At 39.8% G+C, this 20,618-nt stretch overlaps 1 protein-coding gene across 7 annotated transcripts in view; it reads right to left on the bottom strand.

Annotated features, from left to right (window-relative positions):
• Positions 1-20,618, bottom strand: part of LOC140199449 (diacylglycerol kinase beta-like) — a 566,317-nt gene that overhangs the window by 438,412 nt on the left and 107,287 nt on the right. For all 7 annotated transcript variants that reach the window (XM_072261555.1, XM_072261557.1, XM_072261558.1 and 4 more), the window contains one exon: positions 8,331-8,407. In XM_072261555.1, coding sequence (XP_072117656.1) covers positions 8,331-8,407 — 77 coding nt within the window. Of the gene's footprint in view, positions 1-8,330; positions 8,408-20,618 lie in introns of those variants that run through there.

Genomic DNA, 20,618 nt, shown 5'->3' with positions numbered 1-20,618 from the left:
CATTAGGATAATGCCGATAGAGATGTTGATGATAGAGATGCTGTTCAACCTCAGTGAAAAGCGTTAAGGCCCTCTTGTATAGGAGGCTGTCATCACCAATGTGACATGAACATTACTTGTCCATGAATGATTGTTGTTCAGGTCTTGCAGTAGGCAGATACAACTGCTTCATTGTCTAAAGAGCTGGTATTGAAACTCTGTGCAATCAATGTGCATCCCATTTCTGCCTCTACGATGGATAGCAGGGTGTTGATAAACAAGCTGATAATGACTATGCTTAAGTTACCGCCATTAGTACCTGCTGTAACAGTGTCCTGGGGACAAGATAATTATCTTCCACGAATCTTAATTCTGTTCTTTTCTACAAAATGCATCTTCAACCAGAAGAGAGTTTGCTATCGACTTTAATCAACACACAAAATGTGCTGAGTAGCTCAGCGATTCAGTTGGCATCGATGGAGGAGAATAAACAGTCAACATTTAGAGCCAAGACCTTTCATCAGGAGTGTTTATTCCCCTCCATAGACGCTACCGATTTGCATTTTGTGTATGTTACTCAGATCCAACACCTGCAGAATCTCATGTTTATAATCTCTCCTTGAGGGCTAACTCTGAAATAATACATTTTGTCAAGCCCTGTCATACTTGCATCACATATGAATGAGCTCTGGAAGTCAATGCTTCTGATGAGGTTTTGCAGTAACCTGAGCAACACCCAAACTGAACTCTACGGCTGGGTGTTGCTTGATAACATGACTGACAATATCTACCATTATCTTGAGGATGACTGAGAGAAGACCTATTGAACAATGATTGTCCACCACTGACTTGTCAAGCCTAAAATTAATGAAGGACTGGATGAAGGGTTCAGCAGTAGTCCTGGTGCTGGAGAAGCAATGGGAGTCAGTGGCAAAGTTCAGAGGTCAATCTAATTTTTTAAAAAATCAGACAATAAAGAAAGAGATGAAGCCATTGGCTAGGGCAACTTTGTATCAGAGAATGAAAAATTAACCTGATCTGTTCTTGCTTAAAGTCTCAGCAACTTTTCCCTCTCTGCATTTCACTGACTTCTCTGTGTACTAATTAATTTCTTATTCTTTCACCTTCATGTGTTTCATAGTCATAATCATATATTGATGCCTTCTCTACATGGCCTTGGAATCTTGAGACCCCCATTATAGAATCCTTCTGTCTTGTTTGTGGTCCAAGTGAACTTTGTTTCTAAGTATTCACCACAATTTTCCAACACAACTGTTCATTGCCAAAACATTATTTTAAACTTTAAAACCTCTAATAGCTGAGTTTTCATTCTAACAAATTAATGAAATTCATTTCTGAATAATGAAATATAATTTTACTAGTCAAAATGCAGAAAAGAACTCTGACCTTTGAAATAAGAAGATCTCTTACATTTAACAATGTACTTCAGTGTTGATAGCATCAAAATGCACATAATAATGATACTCAGATTCAGACAAATAGCCTTAACAAAAAGATGCATTTTAAGTAGAAACACACAAAATGCTGGAGGACATCTTGATAAAAGGGTCTTAGCCAAAATGCTGGCTGTTCATTTCCCTCCATAGATGCTGCCTGACCTGCTGTGTTCCTCCAGCATTTCATGCATTGCTCCTGATTTTCAGCATCTGCAGTCTTTTCATTTCAAATGGTCAAGTTTTGTAATGTCGAGATTTTGATGTTTGTGATTAAAATGACCTGGAACGAAGTGTTTGGTCACTTTCATCACAAGTTTCTTTAAAAAAAAATCACAAAAATACAAAACTCAACTGCTTAATGTGAATCTTCTTTCCAAACCACACAAATCACATCTGTGTCTTATCAAGTGTGTATTTTAGCTACCATTCTGTATCAAGACCTTTTAATTGCAACTTGTCTTATTTATTTTCTTTTTCCCTCCTTTGACTTCTATCAACATTTTCATTCTTGTCCCTTTCATGCAGTCTACCTCCCACAAATTCCTACCTCTACCATTCAGTACTCCTCAACCACTTCTAAAATTCTGCTGTCCCAGCAGACTTGGACAAGCCAAGCAGACATAAAATGTAGCACTCCCTGTATTTAAGGAAGAATACTGCAATACACTCAGTGACCACTTTATTAGGTTGACCTGCTCGTTAAAGCAAATATCTAATCAGTCAACTATGTGGCAGCAACTCAATGCATAAAAGCATACAGACTTAAGAGGTTCGGTTGTTGTTCAGACCAGACATCAGAATGGAAAGAAATGTGATCTAAGTGACTTTAACTGTGGAATGATTGTTGGTGCCAGATGATGTGGCCTGAGCATCTCAGAAACTACTGATTTTCACATACAGTCTCTAGAGTTTACAGAGAATGGAGTGAAAAACAAACCAAAAAAGCATCCAGTAATTGGCAGTTCTGTGGGTGAAAATGCTTTGTTAATGAGAGATATCAGAGGAGAACAGCCAGACTGGTTCAAGCTGACAACTCAAATAACCATACACTACAATAGTGGTATGCAGAAGAGCATCTTTGAATGCACAACACATCAAACCTTGAAGTGGATGGGCAGAAGGCTATAAACACACACTCAATGGCCCCTTTATTAGGAATAGTAGGTACCTATTAAAGTGTCCACTGTGTGTATGTTTGCTAGAATAAAATTGGTGGGCTAATTACATTAATTAGTTTTTATGGGCCACTATAGACCTTCACGTGGAATGGACTTGTGTTTAAACCTTCGAGAAAGCTACAGGATGGTTGACGAAGGTAGTGTGTTTGATGTTCAGTAAGAATCTTTGACAAGGTTGCACATGTCAAGTTAGAAAAAACGTAATCCCATAGAAAAAGAGAAGCCGAAATCTGATGTGTCGGTATTTCAGTGGAGTAAAGGAAATTACAGTGGCATGAGAGAGGAACTGGCCAAAGTTGACTGGAAAGGGACACTGGTGGGAAAGACAGCACAGCAGCAGTGGCTGGAGTTTATGCGAGAAATGAGGAAGGTGCAAGACAGGTATATTCCAAAACAGAAGAAATTTTCGAGTGGAAAAAGGATGCAACCGTGGTTGACAAGAGAAGTCAAAGCCAAAGTTAAAGCAAAAGAGAGGGCATACAAGGAAGCAAAAATTAGTGGGAAGAGAGAGGATTGGGAAGTTTTTAAAACCTTACAAAAGGAAACCAAGGTGGTCAGTAATAGAGAAAAGATTAACTATGAAAGGAAGCTAGCAAATAATATCAAAGAGGATACTAAAAGCTTTTTCAAGTATATAAAGAGTAAAAGACAGGTGAGAGTAGATATAGGACCGATAGAAAATGATGTTGGAGAAATTGTAATGGGAGATGAGGAGATGGCAGAGGAACTGAACAAGTAATTTGCATCAGTCTTCACTGAGGAAGACAGCAGTATACCAGACACTCAAGGGTGGCAGGGAAGAGAAGTGTGCGCAGTCAGAATTACGACAGAGAAAGTACTCAGGAAGCTGAATAGGCTAAAGGTAGATATATCTCCTGGACCAGATGGAATGCACCCTCGTGTTCTGAAGGAAGTAGCTGTGGAGATTGCGGAGGCATTAGCGATGGTCTTTCAAAAGTCGATAGATTCTGGCATGGTTCCGGAGGACTGGAAGATTGCAAATGTCACTCTGCTATTTAAGAAGGGGGCAAGGAAGCAAAAAGGAAATTATAGACCTGTTAGCTTGACATTGGTGGTTGGGAAGTAGTTGGAGTCCATTGTCAAGGATGAGGTTACAGGGTACCTGGAGGCATATGACAAGATAGGCAGAACTCAGCATGGATTCCTTAAAGGAAAATCCTGCCTGACAAACCTATTACAATTTTTTGAGGAAATTATCAGTAGGCTAGACAAGGGAAATGCAGTGGATGTTGTATATTTGGATTTTCAGAAGGCCTTTGACAAGGTGCCACACATGAGGCTACTTAACAAGAGCCCATGAAATTACGGGAAAGTTACATACGTGGATAAAGCGTTGGCTGATTGGCAGGAAACAGAGTGGGAATAAAGGGATCCTATTCTGGTTGGCTGCTGGTTACCAGTGGTGTTCCGCAGGGATCAGTGTTGGGGCCGCTTCTTTTTACATTGTACATCAACGATTTAGATTATGGAATAGATGGCTTTGTGGCTAAGTTTGCTGACGATACGAAGATAGGTGGGGGGGCTGGTAGTGCTGAGGAAATGGAGAGTCTGCAGAGAGACTTGGATAGATTGGAAGAATGGGCAGAGAAGTGGCAAATGAAGTACAATGTTGGAAAGTGTATGGTTATGCACTTTGGCAGAAAAAGTAAACGGGCAGACTATTATTTAAATGGGGAAAGAATTCAAAGTTCTGAGATGCAACGGGACTTGGGAGTCCTCGTACAGGATACCCTTAAAGTTAACCTCCAAGTTGAGTCAGTAGTGAGGAAAGCGAATGCAATGTTGGCATTCATTTCTAGAGGAATAGAGTGTAGGAGCAGGGATGTAATGTTGAGGCTCTATAAGGCGCTGGTGAGACCTCACTTGGAGTACTGTGGGCAGTTTTGGTCTCCTTATTTAAGAAAGGATGTGCTGACGTTGGAGAGGGTACAGAGAAGATTCACTAGAATGATTCCGGGAATGAGAGGGTTAACATATGAGGAACGTTTGTCCGCTCCTGGACTGTATTCCTTGGAGTTTAGAAGAATGAGGAGAGACCTCATAGAAACATTTCGAATGTTAAAAGGCATGGACAGAGTGGATATGGCAAAGTTGTTTCCCATGATGGGGGAGTCTAGTACGAGAGGGCATGACTTAAGGATTGAAGGGCACCCTTTCAGAACAGAAATGCGAAGAAATTTTTTTAGTCAGAGGGTGGTGAATCTATGGAATTTGTTGCCACGGGCAGCAGTGGAGGCCAAGTCATTGGGTGTTTTTAAGGCAGAGATTGATAGGTATCTGAGTAGCCAGGGCATCAAAGGTTATGGTGAGAAGGCAGGGGAGTGGGACTAAATAGGAGAAAATGGATCAGCTCATGATAAAATGGCGGAGCAGACTCGATGGGCCAAATGGCCTACTTCTGCTACTTTGTCTTATGGTCTTAAATCAGGAGAGAGCTACAAATTGGACGGAAAAATAGATCATCCAGACCCCTCAAAGTTCAGCCTTCTGTTTTATATATTATACAATAACTAATTCCTATTATAATTGTAGGGAACATGATAGAGAGGGTAACAGAATTGACGGATTGATGATGAGGAAAACCTTACAATATAGGGGGAGGGAAAGAGAGAGACAAAGAGATTTGTATATTTGTAAAGCATGATATACAGGACTATAGCCACTCCGACCTCTTTGCAATGAAATGTTGTCAGCTACACTATTCACAATGCCAGCTTATCACTGTGTCATTGACAAATGTCTTATAAGTGTGGCAAATATTTGTGATATCACATAGATGCTTCCTGAACCTTTTGAGTCACATCCTGCTCCCCATAATCTGTACTCTGTGCACGCTGTGTCTCGGCTGCCAATTTCCAAAAAATTGCCTTTGCTTTCATCAGCTTCAACTGAAGCTGATAGGTTAACTCATTACATCCATGGTCAATAATATGCAATCCCTCCAAGTACAGCAATGCCTAGATTTTAAAATTTGTAACTTTTGAGTTGAAGAAAAATTAATGGCTGCTCTCCGTCAACACTAGTTCCACTGCCCTATTTGACTTCTGTTCTAGCCTAATCATGGGACAATTTACAGTGACCAATTAACCTACGAACCACTATGTATTTGGATTGTGGGAAGAAACTGGAGCACCCGGAGGAAACCCATGTAATCACGAGGAGTATGTACAAACTTCTTACAGACAGTGATGAAATAATCTCTGAGTTCCAAAGCCCCAGGCAGTAATTGTGTCACGCTAACCATTACAGTACCATGGCACCCACCTGTACCGCTTCCTCTGACAGTTTCTCCATGTAACAACCCCCTTCTGCATCAACTAATTGCCTCTTAAATCTTTCCTCACACTTTAAGTTGATCCCTTCATCCTGGGTAAAAAAGAATATCACGCACAATAGTATTTCACTGATGGAGTTCTTACATAAACTGATTGTGTGTGATTGTTTTATACTACTAGAGTCATTCAGCTATACAGCATAGAAAACTTGTCCATGCCAATCAAGCTTCCCAAGTTAACCTCATTTCACTGCGTTTGGCCCATATTCCTCCAAACCAGGGATCCACAACCTGGGGTCCACAGACCCCTCAGTTAATGGTAAGGCTCCACGGCATAAAAGGAGGTTGAGAACGCCTGCTCTAAACCTTTCATATCCAGGTACCTGCCCGAATGTCTTTTAAATTTCGTAATAGCATCCACCGTTACCATTTCCTATAGCAGCTTGTTCCATCAACTGTGTGTGGAAAAATTTGCCTCTCAAATCCGGTTTAAATTCTTCCGTTTTCACCTTAAACCAGTGTCCTTTAGTTTTGGACTCCCTGAACCTGGGGAAAAGCCTATGACCATTCACTGTATCTATGCCCTTCATGATTTCGTATACTGCTCTAATACCTCCCTTCAGCCTCCTACGCTTTATTCTGGTGCCATGAATATTCAGCCTGCAAAACAATGCAATTTATCATTGTAAAAACAACTTAAAACTACAGGCAAATGCGTAAATAAAATCAACTGCAGCTAGAATTCAGACTATATCATTTTGCAAGGCTACAGAAATAAAATGCAAAGCCATAAATATCAAAATGAAACATTACATTTCAGTGGTGCATGTTCATTATTTGATATTTGCTAAAAATAGGTAACACTGAAAGAAATAAATGTTTTTAGTGAATGCTATATCTTCGCAGTTTCATTTATTTTGCTGATGGAAATGAGTTTTATGTCCTTTTATAGGAATAGTACTAATTTAATAGTATCAAACTGAACTAACTCAAGTTGACATAGTACATAAAAGACTGGCATTTACATTGATTTGAAGCGAAAATGAAAACTTAAAATCTCATAAATAAAACCATAATAATCCCAAATATCCTAAACTACATACTGCATCTTCCTTTTTTTGGCTTTAAAGACAAGTCCAACTTAATTTGAACAAGTCTGAAAAAAAAAAAGAGCAAGAGGATGAAGCTATAGCAAGAACAAAGAATGATACAGTGCCCCTTACAACTGCAACATTCTCGAAGAGGCATTTATAGTTGCTTAAGCATTTTAGGAGCATTATCAAGGGTACAATATTGGAAAGCTGATCAGCAGGTTATGCAAAGTCCAACAAAGAGCAATAAAATCAATGACAAGATCATCCATTTAAGGTTTTGTTTGAGGGATGAGTACTGACAAGACCACCAGAGAACATTTCTGACGTTTACTAAAAATTACCAAGTAACTGTCCACTCAAACAGAAAACTGAACACTAACAGCCTTTCACAGCAGATCAAGCGATCAACTGGAAAAAAATTAACACTTGACAGCCTGCTCAATCCCACCAAATATAATAGGGTCCTTTTCAACTTGGATTGGATAGCCAGGTTCTAATCATGAGAGCATAAATTCCAGTGTCAAAATTTGGGTCTATGATGAGCCAACAGATCTGAGTGTGGCAGTGGTTGAGGTAGTCCAGTTTGTATTTATTACCTACAATTAACTTTAATATTTCAACCACTGCCATGCTCAAATCTGTATGCCCAGAATAGATCCAAGGTCAAACCTGGAACTTTTTCTAGTTCTACTGCTAAATCATATTGCCCTATAGATCACAGGTCAAAACTAAAGTCTTTATTGATCAATATGGCATTTTCATTCCATATTTTATCCTTCCATCAATTAAAACAACCCTTGTCATGAAATCCATGCTGCTCACTTCTGAACTTGTACAACAGTGAAAAGCTGGACTTAGGAACTCAATCAAAATAATAGATCAGAGATAAATAATTTGTACAAACACATACTGATATTCATTCATAAAATCCAATGCGAGACTGTATTATTATTCTAATGATACTGCTAATTTGAATAAAATACAAGTCCATGACAGTGCAAAATTATCAAAGTCTTCTAAATAAATCGTCATATTGTCACAACAAATGAAACTGTCATTTAGGTACAGTGGACAGAATACAATAATACACCAATACATCCTTTGGGAAAGCATCACTTAGTGATGACCTAAATATCTAACTTTCTTCACTTCATTTAAACTGAAAGATAATGCATACTTTCTACTTTAGTGAATTTATTCTGTTATATTCCACAGAAAACTAATACTGTGAAAGCACAAGGACTTTCAGCACCATGTTAAGAGTAGCTCAAGCATATATTATTATAAAGCACACAAACCTGAAGGGTTAAGAGCTATAGATAGTTACCTGTTCAGGATTGTATTTGGACAGCACCCCATCTCCATGAAATTCCTCCAGCACATCTTTCAATTTCTTTGAGGAATCTATAAATAAAATTTCAAGAAATAATTATTAACTGAATTGAATCCTAGGACAGAAATATCTGTATACTTTTTTTGATCAGTCCCATTCAACTTCTCTTTATTAAAACCCTGCACAGGGGTATATAAACATGATTGAACCACAAATACTTCCATCTCCATCACAAACAGCAGGTACATTAGAGTTCACTTATCTGTCTGATGGATTCTTTATTTCCTCTGAGAAACTGGAAATTAGAAAACTTATTTTAATATTAAAATGATGTCTATTTTTTAATCAAATATTACTCAAAGTTCATCAAGAATACACAATACCTTTGGAATTATAATATTAAAGAAGGATGGTGTAATTTGTCTACAATGTCCTCTGGTGTTTGATGTTTCTACCCTGGAGAACAGATTTGGTTGTCTACTCTCCCTAGGTCTCCCAATTTTAAAAACCTCTATCAGATCTCTCTCAGCCTTCAAACCGTCGGGACAACAATCCAAGTCTGTCCAACCTTTCTTACTAGATGTTACCCAGTAATCCAAGCAACATCCTGGTAAATCTCTTCAGCACCCTCTGCACATCCTTCCTAAAACAGACCAGAACTGCATGCAGCATTCCAAGTATGGTTTGACTAAAAAGTTTTATGTAGCTACAGCATGACTTTCTTTTTACTCTAATACTCAACATCACTACCGATGAAGGCAATCATGCCATACGCCTTCGTTACTACCAAATGGCCTAATTCTGCTCCTATACCTCATGGTTTTACCCACTTCCATTCCCACTTTCATCGAACTATGAATCTGGATCCCAAAATCCCTCTGTATCTCAATGCTATTAAGGCAGTGGTCCCCAACCACCAGGCCGCAAAGCATGTGCTATCAGGCCGTGAGGAAACGATATGATTTGTCAATATGAATCAATACGAGTCAGCTGCATCTTTCCTCATTCCCTGTCGCGCACTGTTGAACTTGAACACAGGGTTGCCAACTGTCCCGTATTAGCTGGGACATTCTGTATTTTGGGCTAAATTGGTTTGTCCCATATGGAACTGCCCTTGTCCTGTATTTCCCCTGCTAAGGTAGAGTGTTCCTATGAAATTGTTCATAAGCCGAAATGACGTAAAGCGAAGAAGCAATTACCATTAATTTAGATGGGAAAAATTTTTGAGCATTCCCAGACCCAAAAAACAACCTACCAAATCATATCAACTAACATATAAAACCTAAAATAATACTAACATATAGTAAAAGCAGGAATGATATGATAAATACACAGCCTATATAAACTAGAAATAATGTATGTACAGTGTAGTTTCACTTAACAGAATCAGGAAGATTAAGCCAAAACTAATTAGTAGAAAAAAAAATCAGCACGTACACGCATGCGCACACAGGTGCCAGCGCAAGGCTTCATGGTCATGGTAGTCTTTCTCGGGGTAAACACAAGTGTCCCATATTTGACTGCTACTTTTGTCCATTATTTGGGAGTGAGAAAGTTGGCAACCCTACTTGAACAAGCCCTCCGCCCCCGTCAGCCGGTCCACAAGAATATCAATATTAAACCAGTCCGCGATGCAAAAAAAGTAGGTGACCCCTGTATTAAGGGACCTACCATTAACTGTATACTTTCTCCTTTCATTTGACCTCCCAAAGTGTAGCACCTCATGCTTGCCTGGATTAAACTCCATCTGCCAAGACTCTGCTCATATCTGTAACTCATCTATATTCCATTCTAACCTTTGATGGTCCTTCACACTATACATAGCGCCACTAATCTTTGTGTCACTTGCAAATTTGCTAATCCACCCATTGGACATTTTCATCCAAATCACTGTGGAACACCACTGGTCACGGACCTCCACCCACAAATAACAATCATCCAATCCAACTCTTACTTCTACCAGCAAGCCAGTTCCGAATCCAAACCCGCAATTCTCTCGGAATCCCATGCACCCCTATTTTCTGAATCCTCCTGGTCTCATCGCAATCCACACGCATATTCAAGACTCTTCCACTGACTCCTCCACACATTAAGAGTTTATCATTTCCTTTCTCACTGTAACAGTTTCCTAGCCAGTGCACTCCAGAGACAGCATTTGAATTCAGTAATTTCAGATAATGATTCTGTTCTCTCCAATAAACCCATCTTTTGTTTTACTTGTTCCAACATCACTCGTTTATGCTTTGAACCCTTTTAACGTGTTATCTCTGCTAAATCCCATGCAATCACAGACCTTCCCTTCCGGCATTTCTACTTCTTTACTTTCTCAGTGTTTACTTGAAACCAGTTTCACAAGTTGTTTTCATCAACCTTATCACAAAAACCAAGATTAATAAAATCAGAATGCACATGCTACAGAGCTAATCATTTCTATCCATTATACTTGAGAAACCCCCTATATTTTTTCCTCCACTACACATTTTTATTGGCTCCAGTTTAAAACCTTTTGCCTTCAACATCTTCCAGTTCTGATGAACTGCCTGCCCTGTTGAGCATTTCCATAATTTTCAATTCTTACTTCAGATTTGCACTTTTTGCATAATTTTATCAGCAATTTATTGAAATATTTCCCCGTGTCTTAACCAGCCATTAACTGTTATCATGATTTCACCTTGATATTAATGGCTACTTACAGAAATCTGTGGATGTGATACTAAATAAAAGCTATGTTGAAATATCGCTTGGGTCAACTGATAATACATTAAAACTAATTGAACTTTTGCTTCACCTAACTGCAGAAGTTAAAAGACAGAAGTCTATTTCCCAATGGACTCAGATTTTTGCTGGATTTAACCTTTACACTGAAATCCATGCATTTTTCTGAGTTAATTTCCAAATATTTCTGGGGATGGTTTGAACCAATTTAATAATACATGTAATGGCACAAATGATGTTCAGCAGAACTCCATATTAAATAAGGTTCCAATCTGGGATCCGTGGAACCCCTTCTTAATGGTTTTGGTCTACGGCATTAAAATAAAAGGGTTGGGCACCGCCAATCTAAGTAATGGTATTGGCATTATACACAGTGAGTGCATCGAATCATATTGTTTTACAATTATGTATTAGTTATCTGCTGCATCACTTTTGAGACACTTAGGAATAAGTTCAATATAATTCTTAATATTAAAGCATCAGACATTTAAAGTAGCTGACTTCACTGTAGACACTTTACACTTTATAAGTTTAATGCACATTTTATTCCTCACCATCCTTTAACTTTATTTTTATATACTTGTCTATTCTTTATAATTGTTGAATGTTGTTTTTTTGCCATAGAACACACCATAGAAAATTCCTAAATGCATATGGCGAATAGAGTTCCTTGATATTATTTAATATAAACATGTTTATAGCTTAAGGAAATTGAGGTAGAAGCTACCGAACAACAAAGAAGCAAACAGCAAAATCTATTGAAGAAGGCATGTTGTATGAGTCGACAATAGATGAAGCATTATAGATAAATTTGCTGACACTCTATATGAAGCATGGCAAGATGGGAAAATAGATCACCCTCAGCATGTTGTGTACAGGCTTCAGTCTAGCTGAAGAGTCCACAGTATTATTCCAGCGCACAGAATGGTAGTAATTAGTAATCATAACCTAATTGAAGGAAATTAAATATGCAAATTAAATACAAGTGCACCAACATGCAGTAGTCTTCAAGGTACCACAAAAGATAAATCAGAATTAATTACAAAAGTCAGGTGCATTATCTTAATCTGCTATTTTTTTAAATGTAGGTAATGAGGAAGCCAATTAAAACTATCAAAGATAACATGCATTGATGACCATAACTCACAAAGTGAAGTTTTAATTTGATGATCTAACTGGGCAAATCCTCCTCTTATTAATCAATCTGCGGTGGTGCAGGAGAATATTAACCTTAACTGAAGCCACAATCAAACCATTAGACCTTCACCTTGAGGTTTGGATTTCCCCATGTAGGAAGATCTGGAGTGTAATCACTTATTATATGCTTGCTACTGCGGCAGGAATAGTTCTGATGCAAAGTTTCAGCCAGATATACTTTTTGACCAGCTGTGGCAGCTTTATCACAATGAGGATTAGATTAGATTAGATTATTATCCTCTTTCATTGTCATTTAGTAATGCATGCATTAAGAAATGATGCAATGTTCCTCCAAAATGATATCACAGAAACACAAGACAAACCAAGACTTAAAAAACTGACAAAAACCACATAATTATAACATATAGTTACAATAGTGCAAAGCAATGCCATAATTTGATAAAGAACAGACCACAGTACAAAAAAATTGCACTGGGGCAGTTCCACTCTCTCGGCCTCAAATTTTGGTCCAATTGGTACAAAAAATCATCGCAACTAGAGACTTCCTCGGTTGAAGTGGACAGCCATGACGCCTGCTATGCCTTGCCATGCCCTCCACTCTCCACGAAGCACTGCAGCACCACCTTCTTGACAGTTAGATCTTAGAGTTGACCTCAACCACCCAGTCCACTGGAACTGGTTTCGCATGCTGGGGTTGGCATATCCCTGTCTCATCAGTGTTGAGGGTTACTAGCTACCCTCACCTGGTTTAGCCTGCCGAAGCAGTATACAGGTTTCCCCCGCTATCCGAATGTAGACCGTTCCTATGAAACCTCTTGTAAGCCGAAATGGCGTAAAGCGAAGAAGCAATTACCATTAATTTATATGGGAAAAATTTTTGAGCGTTCCCAGACCCAAAAAATAACCTACCAAATCATACCAAATAACACATAAAACCTAAAATAACACTAATATATAGTAAAAGCAGGAATGATATGATAAATACACAGCCTACATTATTTCTACTTTATATATGTACAGGGATGCCAAAACCTCTTCAACATCATCTTTGTCAACTTCCACAAACCCAGCCTCCTTAGTCAAAGTCACTATTGCCGTATTTAATATTGTTGGTTTGAAGCCTTTAAAATCGTTCACTACTTCGGGACACAGTTTCCTCCAAACACCATTTCTCATCGAGACTGTTAGCCTATCGGGAACATCTCCAAGGTTGGCAATTGCTAATTTTATACTGTAGACTTTCCAGACATCTTGCAAAGATTCTTCGGAGTTGCCCTCTCTATCAATGGCACTTACAATAAAACACATCACATTTTGCGTATAGTAAGCCTTAATCGTGGCTATTAGGCCTTGGTCACACGGTTGCAGCAACGAGGTCATATTTGGCGGTAAGAACACAACACGCATGTTACCACCATACTCGGTATTGCCTGGTGGAAGCAGCACCAGTGGCGTTAATATTAGGCATTAGGGTAAACCTGTCCTTCGATGCCTTGTGCCCTTTAGCCTGCTTTTCTTCTGTTGAAATAAATGTCTTGCTCGGCAATTTTTTCCAATAAATTGTAGTTTCGTCACAGTTAAACACTTGCTTATACGAATAACCACCTTCTGTAATTATTTTCTTCAGTTCTTTTGGGAACTTTTCGGCAGCTTCAGTATGAGTCGAAGCACTCTCTCCAGTAACCTTTAAGCTAAGAAGCTGCCCTTGCCTCAAAAACTGATCAAACTACCCATGACTACCTTTAAATTCCACTTCCACAACACTTTCATCACCATCATCCAGTGCTTTCTGTTTCAGCTTATTAAAAAGACTGACTGATTTCTCCTTAAGTATAAGATAACAACGGAACACCACACTTTGTACACCCATCAATCTACTCAAGCAGTAGACTTTCCATTTTATCCATTACTGGATGCCGACTAAAAGAAACCATTTTGCTACTAGCAGAACCAATAGTAACATCGACAGCTTTCAAGATTCTTTCTCTCTGCGTGTAAATAGTACGAATGGTGGACGCAGGCAAGTTCAAGGCACGCACAATGTCTTTATTTCGTTCACCACCATCGAAACGCTTAATTACGTCCAGTTTTACGCTAAGCATAACACCCTTACAAGCTCTCTTAGGCTTTTCTGATACCTTAGGACGCACCTTGCTAATGGATGCACAAAATAAATCAAGATAAAGCACGGATGCTCACAGATACAGTTCAAAGCTAAGGCGGCTTGATGCTGAGATGCTGAGTGCAGTTCCCGGGGAAAGAGCTTGGTGGAGCCACTCTCACCGCTCGGGGTGCGTGCTGACTCTATAACGGCTCGCTGCAAAACAAACGCTGAACGCTACTTTCGCAAAAGCGAAAATCCTCCGGATTTCTTTTGGTTAGCGAAAACAGGGACTAATGTAGGTCTTTCGTAAAAGCGAAATGGCGTAAAGCGAACTTTCAAAAAGCGGGGGATACCTGTACTGGGGTGTGGCCATTATACTTAAATAATGAACATAAAATATAGCAAAGGGTGAGGTCCTTCAGCCTCAATGTAAATGAGTAATCAGATGCCTAACTGAAGTAATCACTTCTGTCAACACAATGTCCACGTCCTTCCATTTTATGCATACTCTTGTGCCCATATAAGAGGCTCTTTAACACCTCTATCATACTTGCCTCCACCACTATCCCAGGCAGCACATTCCAAGCGCCCAGCAACCCACCACACTGCAGAAAAAAAACTTGCTCGGCACATTTCCTTTGAACTTACCCACTCTCACCCCTGTAGACCCTCTGGTATTAGAAATTTCATCCTGGGAAAGAGATACCGGCTCACGATCTTATTAATCACTTTTAGGTCTCCCCCGAGTCTTCGTTGATTTAGAGAAAACAAACCAAATTAGTCCAGGCTCATCCTATAATCGAGGTAGCATCCAAGTAAATCTCTTCTGCACCTTCTCCAAAACCTTAACACATTTCTTGTAATGTGGCAAACAGAACTGAATGCAATATCCAGATGCAGTTTCATAAAACTTCAACATAACTTCCTAACTCTTGAGGTTCACCAGCAGCATCTTACCAAGATGGCGACGTGTTGCAAGCTGCTCTCAAAGCTTCTAAATATACTTCTGAATTACTTTCACTGCAATCTTCAGCCTGTAATTTCCCTTTAAGCAACATACATTTGAACTATCTTAATGAACTAGCAATCCCATGACCTTCTGAAGGACTTGTCGGATTCAACTCTCAAACATGCAGGTTTGGCATCGTTTAGTGGATGATGGTACATCGCCACAGCCAAGAGTGAGGAAGGCGGGAGGATTCCAAGCCAGAATGAAACCAGCATCTTATTTGCAGATGTACAGTCGCTGAGAAAGATTGAAGACCCAAGAGGAGGATTGCTGTATCGGAGGGAAATAAGGAATTGCTGTGTTTCATGGAGACATGGGCACTTTGGACACAATGGATACATTAGTAAGCCCTGAGGGCTTCTCAATATACCAGATGGACTGGACTGCAAAATTCCATTCCGAGAAGTCAAAAGGTGGGGGTCTGTGTTTCGTGACCTCTTTGCGGTGCTCAGATACAGTGTTCTTGTCACACTCTTGTTCCCTTGACCTCAAATATCTGATGATTAAGTGCCAACCATTCCAATAACCAAGAGAGTTCTCCTCTGTTATCCTGCCAAAGGCAGATATTAAGATATTAAGCAAGCATTCAATGTATTGAATGTTATGATTAGCAAACAAAAAACACCCTATCCCAACACCTTTCAAATCATTGTTGGGGATTTCAATTAGACTCGTTTGAAGGCATCTCTGCCCTATTATCGTCAACATATCACCTGTAGCATCAGGGCTCCCAACACACACTACCACTTTGACACTACTACTGTATTAGGAATGCCGACTGTTCCAAGCCTGGAAGACATTTCAGGAATCTGATGACTTAGCTGTCCTACTCCTACCTCCGTACAGGCAGAGAATAAATCGAAGGCTCCAGAGATAAGGTCAACAAAGAGGTTCTCATGGGAGACTGCGGAGTGGCTACTGGATTGCTTTGAGAACACTGGGCTATGTTTGAGGACTCAGAGGATCTGAATGAATACACCACAGTTGTCACGGACTTTATAAAAAAGTGTGTCCCCACCAAATCATTTAGTTATCCCTAACTAGAAGCCCTGGATGAACCATGAGATCCACAATATGCTGAGATACAGACCAGTGGCATTCAGGTCTGGCAAGCAAGTTAAATACAAGACGGCCAAGTACAATCACCAGAAAACCATCTGACACGCAAAGTGGCAATTCCAGACCAAACTTGAATCACTGAAGTATGCTCGACAGCTGTGGCAGGGTTTGAATGCTATTACATAGAACATAGAATAGTACAGCACAGTACAGACCCTTCAGCCCACAATGTTGTGCCAACCCTCAAACCCTGCCTCCCATATAAGCCCCCACCTTAAATTCCTCCATATACCTCCTACAAAAAGAAACTAAGTAACATGTGACAATAAGATTTCCCTCCCAGATGAGTTCAATTTTTTTTAGTGCTCACTTTGACAATCAAAACATGGAGGCATCTCCAGAAACTTCCACAGCCCCCCATAACACTGTGACTTCAGTTTCTGAGGCCAACATAAGAACAGTCTTCAAGCAGGTGAACTGACAGAAAGGATCCAGCCCAGAGGGGCTACCTGGCTGAGTACCAAAGACCTGTCCTGATCAACTGGTTGGAGTGTTCACCAATATCTTTAACCTCTTGATTCAGCAGTCTGAGGTAGCCACCTGCGTCAAACAGGCTTCAATTATGGCAGTGCCCAAGAAGAACGTGGAACATCATCCAACAGCACTTGCATCCACTGTGATGAATTGCTTTGAGAGGGTGATGGTGAAACACATCAACTCCTGCCTGAGAAGTGACTTGGATCCACTCCAGTTTGCCTAACGGCACAACAGGTTAACAGATGCCATTTCATTGCCTCTTTCACTCAATCCTGGAATACCTGGATAAGAAAGGTGCATAAATCTGGATGCACTTCATTGACTACAGTTCTGCAATTAATACTATCATATCCTCAAAACTAATCAATCAGCTTCCCATCCTAGGCCCCGATACCTCCTGTGCAATTAGATCCTCGAATTCCAAACTTGCAGAATATATTCAGTTTGAATTGGCATCAGCAACTCCTCCACAATCTCCAGCAGCACAGGTGCACCACAAGGTTGTGTGCTTAGCCTCCTGATGTTCTCTACTCACCTTATAACTGTGAAGCTAAGCACAGTTCCAATGCAAATTTAAGTTTGCTGACAAGTTTGTAGGTGAAATCAAAGGTGGAGATGGATCAGTATATATGGGGGAAGATTGAAAATCTGGCTGAGTGGTGCCACAACAACAACCTCTTACTCAATGTCAGCAAGACCAAAGAGATGATTATTGATTTCAGGTGGAAGGAACCGGAGGTCAATGAGCCAGTCCTCATCAGAAGATCAGAGGAAGAGAGGATTGACAACTTTAAATTCCTCTGTATTAACATTTCAAATGATCTTTCCTGGGTCCAGAATACAAGAGCTATCATGAAGAAAGCACGGCAGTGCCTCTGCTTTCTTAGCAGTTTCAGTAATCACCTAAATCTTTGACAAACTTCTATAGATGTGTGGTGGAAAGTATATTGACTGGTTGCAGCACAGAGTGGTATGGAAACACCAGTGCCTTTTTATGGAAAAGCTTACAAAAAGTAGTGGATACAGTCCAGTCCATCACAGGTAAATCCCTTCCCACCATTGAGCACTGGAGCACTGTCAAGGGAAGCAGTATCCATCATCAAGGACCCCACCATCCAGGTCATGCTCTCTTCTTCTTGTTGCCATCAGGAAGGTGGTACAAGAACCGCAATACCCACACCACCAGGTTCAGAAACAGTTATTACCCTCCTCAACCATCAGGCTCTTGAAACAGAGGGGATAACTTCATTTGCCCAATTACTGAATTGCTTCCACAAACTATGGATTCATTTTCAAGGACTTGTCATCTCATGATCTCGATTAGTATTGCTTATTTATTACGATTTCTCTTTCTTTTTGCATTTGTATAGTTTGTTTTTCTTTTTGCACATTCATTGCTATCTGTCTTGTTGGGTGCAGTCTTTCATTGATTCTACTGAGTTTTTGTATTTCCTGATTGCCTGCAAAAAAGTAAATCTCAGGGTTTCAAACGATGACATATAGGCACTTCGATAATAAATTTACTTTGAACTTCAAGATGAATTCCTCAACTAATAAAGACAAGCATGCCACATGCCTGATTAACCTTTCAGGGAGCTGTGAACTGAGACTCCAAGATCCCTCTGCACATCACCTCTGGTATGAGTCTTGCCAATGACAGTGCACTGGGAAACCAAATGTAAAGGGACAAAGTTAAAAACATCACATTGGGTCGGATCAAAGTCTGTCAGCCATCTCTCCATCCATATCTACAACTAATCTATATCCCACTGTGTCCTTTGGCAGTCTTTTACCCTATCCACTACACCATCAATCTTTGTTCTGTCTGCAAACCTACTAACCCGTTCTGCTACATTTTCACCCATATACAGTTGAAGTCAGAAGTTTACATACGCCTTAGCCAAATACATTTAAACTCAGTCTTTCACAATTCCTGACATTTAATCCTAGAAAACATTCCCTGTCTTAGGTCAGTTAGGATCACTACTTTATTTTAAGAATGTGAAATGTCAGAATAATAGTAGAGAGAATGATTTATTTCAGCTTTTATTTCTTTTGTCACTTTCCCAGTGGGTCAGAAGTTTACAGGCACCTTGTTACTATTTGGTAGCGTTGCCTTTAAACTTGGGTCAAATGTTTCGGATAGCCTTCCACAAGCTTCTCACAGTAAGTTGCTGGAATTTTGTTCCATTCCTCCAGACAGAACTGGTGTAACTGAGTCAGGTTTGTAGGCCTCCTTGCTTGCACATGCTTTTTCAGTGCTGCCCACAAATTTTATATCGGATTGAGGTCAGGGCTTTGTGATGGCCACTCCAGTACCTTGACTTTGTTGTCCTCAAGCAATTTTGCCACAACTTTGGAGGTATGCTTGTGGTTATTGACCATTTGGAAGACCCATTTGCGACCAAGCTTTAACTTCTTGACTGATGTCTTGAGATGTTGCTTCAATATATCCACATGATTTTCCTTCCTCATGATGCCATCTATTTTGTGAAGTGTACCAGTCCCTCCTGCAGCAAAGCACCCCCACAACATGATGCTGCCACCCCCATGCTTCACGTTGGGATGGCGTTCTTCAGCTTGCAAGCCTCACCCTTTTTCCTCCAAACATAACGATGGTCATTATGGCCAAACAGTTCAATTTTTGTTTCATCAGACCAGAAGACATTTCTCCAAAAAGTAAGATCTTTGTCCCCAGGTGCACTTGCAAACTGTAGTCTGGCTTTTTTATGGCAGTTTTGGAGCAGTGGCTTCTTCCTTGCTGAGCAGCCTTTCAGGTCATGTCGATATCAGACTCATTTTACTGTGGATATAGATACTTGTCTACCTGTTTCCTCCAGCATCTTCACAAGGTCCTTTGCTGTTGTTCTGGGATTGATTTGCACTTCTCGTGCCAAAGTACGTTCATCTCTAAGAGACAGAATGCGCCTCCTTCCTGAGTGGTATGACAGCTGCGTGGTCCCACGGTGTTTATACTTGTGTACTATTGTTTGTACAGATGAATCTGGTACCTTCAGGCATTTGGAAATTGCTCCCAAGGATGAACCAGACTTGACATCATTTTCTGACCTCAATCCCATAGAAAATTTGTGGGCAGAACTGAAAAAGTGTGTGCGAGGAAGGAGGCCTACAAACCTGACTCAGTTACACCAGTTCTCTCTGGAGGAATGGAACAAAATTCCAGCAACTTACTGTGAGAAGCTTGTGGAAGGCTACCCAAAACATTTGACCCCAGTTAAACAATTTAAAGGCAATGCTATCAAATACTAACAAAGTGTATGTAACCTTCTGACCCACTGGGAAAATGATGAAAGAAATAAAAGCTGAAATAAATCATTCTCTCTACTATTATTCTGACATTTCACATTCTTAAAATAGTGATCTTAACTGACCTAAGGCAGGGAATGTTTTCTAGGATTAAATGTCAGGAATTGTGAAAAACTGAGTTAAAATGTATTTGGCTAAGGTGTATGTAAACCTGACTTCAACTGCGTATACAAACACAAACATACACAGATTGAATTTATTACTAACATCCTTCATATGCGTAAAAATTTTTACATTACATCTCCGTCTAAATGTACAATGTGCAATTTATAGTAAATAGTATGTACACCAGGACAGTCAATACAACATACAAATACAGTTGTGTCAGCATGAATTAAACAGTCTGATGGCCTGGTGGAAGAAGCTGTTCCAG

This window comes from Mobula birostris, chromosome 6, assembly GCF_030028105.1.
Source record: "Mobula birostris isolate sMobBir1 chromosome 6, sMobBir1.hap1, whole genome shotgun sequence".
NCBI classification, from domain to species: domain Eukaryota; kingdom Metazoa; phylum Chordata; class Chondrichthyes; order Myliobatiformes; family Myliobatidae; genus Mobula; species Mobula birostris.
This window is presented reverse-complemented; position numbering and strand designations above follow the sequence as displayed.